At 37.7% G+C, this 3513-nt stretch overlaps 1 protein-coding gene across 1 annotated transcript; it reads right to left on the reverse strand.

Annotated features, from left to right (window-relative positions):
* Positions 1–7: 7 nt before the first annotated feature.
* LOC104520378 (ovalbumin-related protein Y-like) lies at positions 8–2657 on the reverse strand (the record flags this gene model as incomplete). The annotated part of the gene is made up of 5 exons (XM_010162053.1): positions 2490–2657; positions 1752–1802; positions 1154–1282; positions 258–375; positions 8–24 (listed from the first exon to the last, which is right to left on the reverse strand). Coding segments are annotated over exons 1-5 (483 nt in total), but the record flags the coding sequence as incomplete, so codon positions are not given.
* Positions 2658–3513: the final 856 nt, after the last annotated feature.

The raw sequence follows: 3513 nt of genomic DNA on the forward strand, positions 1-3513 counted from the left end.
ACACAAGGAAATCTTGGATCTGTCCTTTAAGAAAGAAGCAGAGCACAGCATGGTAAGATGCACCTCCTGTGGTGTGCACAAATGCCTGCAATGACGGGCATGGGGCTGGGGGCTGCCGCTTTGTGTTTGTTTTCACAGCAATAAGCAACCTGCTCTTGCTTGACCCACTTATTCTAGACATTATGAGGAGAGCAAGACAAGGGTATAGATTGTGGTAGGTAGGGGAAAATACCTGCTCCTCATTTTTTAGTCCTTACCATTTGTCTCTTTCTCCACCCAGGAATTAATGAGCTGTCTTGCTTCCTCTGTAGCTGTTTTGAAATTAACTTCTTCCAGCCCTGCTTTGTAGAATTTCCTTGCACACTTTAAGTATTGCTGTAAGCAGAAGGATTGCAGTTGTCAGACTGATGAGAACTTGAAAATGTATGAATTTGAAATGCAAGATGGTGAAATGAAGCAGAATGGTTAAAAGAACAGTAAACTTGACCCCTGTGTTTGAACATGTCAGTCACAGCTGTCTTCCTGTAACTGAATCTTAAAGCTGGACAAGAGAGACTACTTCACGTATTTAGATCTGGCACTTTTTTTTCAGATAGGATTCTAAGTTAGAATTTTGAAATACTATATTCGTTTTACCAAAACACTTCCAGTTTAACAAACATTTTTAAGGACAGACAATGTTTGTTTTCTTCTCTTTGTGCCCACTTTTTATTTTGAATATGGTGTTCTCACATTCTTAGATTTCAAAACCAAAGCTTCCTTTTACTGGGAAGATTTTATATTTGGCTTTGAAAAAATCCAAATTTGACAATTTTAATCTTCATGCTTCCAAGTCATAAAATGTAGTTAATTTCCCTTCAGAGTTATATTTTTCATTAAAAGCCCTTTTCTAGCAGATGAACAGCAATCTTGATGACTCCCTATGACTGTTGCAACATGAGTATATTTTATGCCATTATACTTTTGCCTGGCCTCTACCTAACAGCCACAGAAAGGGTCAAACTTGTTCTGAACCAGTTCCCCTCATGGCTCACAACCACTTCTTCATCAAGAGATAGTGGGATGTCATTGGTGGTGCTTCTGTAGGGTAGAGTCACAGGGTCCTTTATGGGGAATCTCACTGAAGTCAGGTCACAGTCACAGTACAACTCACCGGAAGAACAGGGTATGTTTCTTCAATATAGACTCTGTTAGCCATCTTGAGTGAGTATGTAGCATTTGGCACAGTGATGTCTGAGAGAAGATCCTTGAATGATTTGTGGATGTATTCAGAAGTGCCACACTGAGGTGATGATACGAAAATAAGAAGATACATCATGTTAGCTTATTTTTATCTAGGAAATAAGCCCCTAAAGGATTGTCCCTATCAATTAAGAGTCATGCTGCAGTGGAGTCCTGCCCCACAGCCATAGGGCTGTCACCTTTGAGACAGCAGGTGCTGTGGTGACGATGCATTGAGCTGACAAGTTCATCCTTCTCAAGATAAGTCCCCTGAAATGTGGTTTTTTTAAGAGTGCAGTTGTGTTCCTGTCACTGAGACTTCTGGGCTCTTCTCTGCCCAGCATCTTCCTGCCCTGCTTTAGAGTCTCTCAGTTACACCCTCCTTCCCTCCCTCCACAGATTGTCTCGGTTTGGGAGTGTTACCATAGTTTTTGACAGGATCTGAAACTGCCAGGAGGAGAGACAGAACCGTTCTAGTTTTGTTCTGAGGAGAAAATAAGACAGAAAGGAAGATCAAGTTATTTCTCTACCTCTGAGTCAATGGTGTCTCCAACTCCTGTAATGTTATCAAAGTGAAGAACCTGCAAGAAAAAATGCCAGTGGAAGAAATGACAAGCATGACCAAAAATAATGAGAATTTGAGATTTCCAGGTGATGCTTGAGGTAAAGCTGTTGGCTCAGAAAAAAAAAAAAAAAAAAAAAAAAAGTGCTAACTGAGAACATAGATGAACTAAAAATTTACAAGTGAGCTTGCAACTGGTTTATGCCCTCTGTGGCCTTCTGAGAAACTGTAAATACCACTCTTTGCTTAGATGATACTTCTTCTAGTGAATGTCTAGAAATTAACAGAGTTACATATTCTGTACTGCTAATAATATTCTCTCTTACTCCCTTCCTGGGATTTATCTTTTTTATATATTAAAAAAACTGATCACATTATTTGGAACATGACAGAATTTAGGAAAAAAATAATGTAATTAAATTTACTGACTGTTAATCCATTTTGTTATTGCCCTTGAGATATTTTTCCCTTCTAAGTCAAAGTTAACTGCCCCTTATGGTGAAAATATACTTATTTTTATTTATTTATTTATTTTCTCTAAATAACTCTCAATCTAGTTCTCCATTTTGTGACTTTGGCTTATTTCTGGTGCATTAAAACAGGTGAGAACCTCATCTCATCAGTGGGTAATATATTTCGGTGACATTACTTAGAAGGAACAACAAGCACAAGCAGAAGTCACTTTACGCCCATGTATGTAACTTACCTTCTGCATCTGAAATTGAGTATTACCTCTTGCTCCCAGATAGACCATGGCCAGGGCTGAAATGATGCTCAAAGGGGAATAAAAGATGTTGTCATTGGCATGGTGGACTTTCAGCTCTTTGTATACATCAAAACAAAATTCTGCATTTGCTGCACTGATGGAGCCCATTGTGAAGTCAGTGTTGTCTAAAGCAAACAGAAAGGGTCTGATTTATTATGATGAAATATTAATTGTAACACAAGAAAGTCAATGCACTTGAACCCCTGAACTCAGTGCACAGGGGTTTTTTCAGCAAACAGAATCCAGTGGTGTGGACTTAAAAGGCAGACATGCTTTTGGATTCATGAGCAATCAAAATGCTGGGTAGCCACCAGTTATGCATAGGCTAGTGATTCTTTTGTTTGAAACCTGAGGTCTCCTTCTCTGTACATGTATACCATAACTGTTGCAAAGTTACCTTTAAAGAAGCTCTCTAACAGTCTTTTCTCGTCTCTTAAGGAAAAAAAATACACATAGATTTGTTCTCATAATCTTCATTATTTTGAGACTCCAAACCAGGTTCTTCTCTGTAATTTTTAACATCACTTTTAAGGTCACTTAACAGATCAACCCTCTATGATCCAGACTGCAGTTAATCCCCGTATACAATGTGCAAGTTTGAAGCAACAGCATAATTTTTTCTAGGTTTACTCGAATTTCAGCCTGGTATAAACAGAAGCTTGGTTCTTACACCACCCACTTTATCAGAAGTCTCTAATGTTAGCAGCATTACCTTCATTTTTTTTGAAATAGGATAATGAAGGCTCAGCAATGGAGACTGCAATTTATTTACCAAATTCATACAGTTTATTATGAATATGTATAACTAGTACATGTTCCATTCATTGTTGACTCAATTATATATCACTCTGTTTTAAAAAAGTGTTATTTAATTTTTATTATTGCCTTTTCCATAAAATAATCCAATTTAATAAGACAGTGCTTGTTTAGCCTTGTGTTTAATTTGTGGAGATCTTTACATCTT

Source organism: Antrostomus carolinensis, unplaced genomic scaffold, assembly GCF_000700745.2.
Source record: "Antrostomus carolinensis isolate BGI_N321 unplaced genomic scaffold, ASM70074v2 scaffold54851, whole genome shotgun sequence".
NCBI lineage: Eukaryota > Metazoa > Chordata > Aves > Caprimulgiformes > Caprimulgidae > Antrostomus > Antrostomus carolinensis.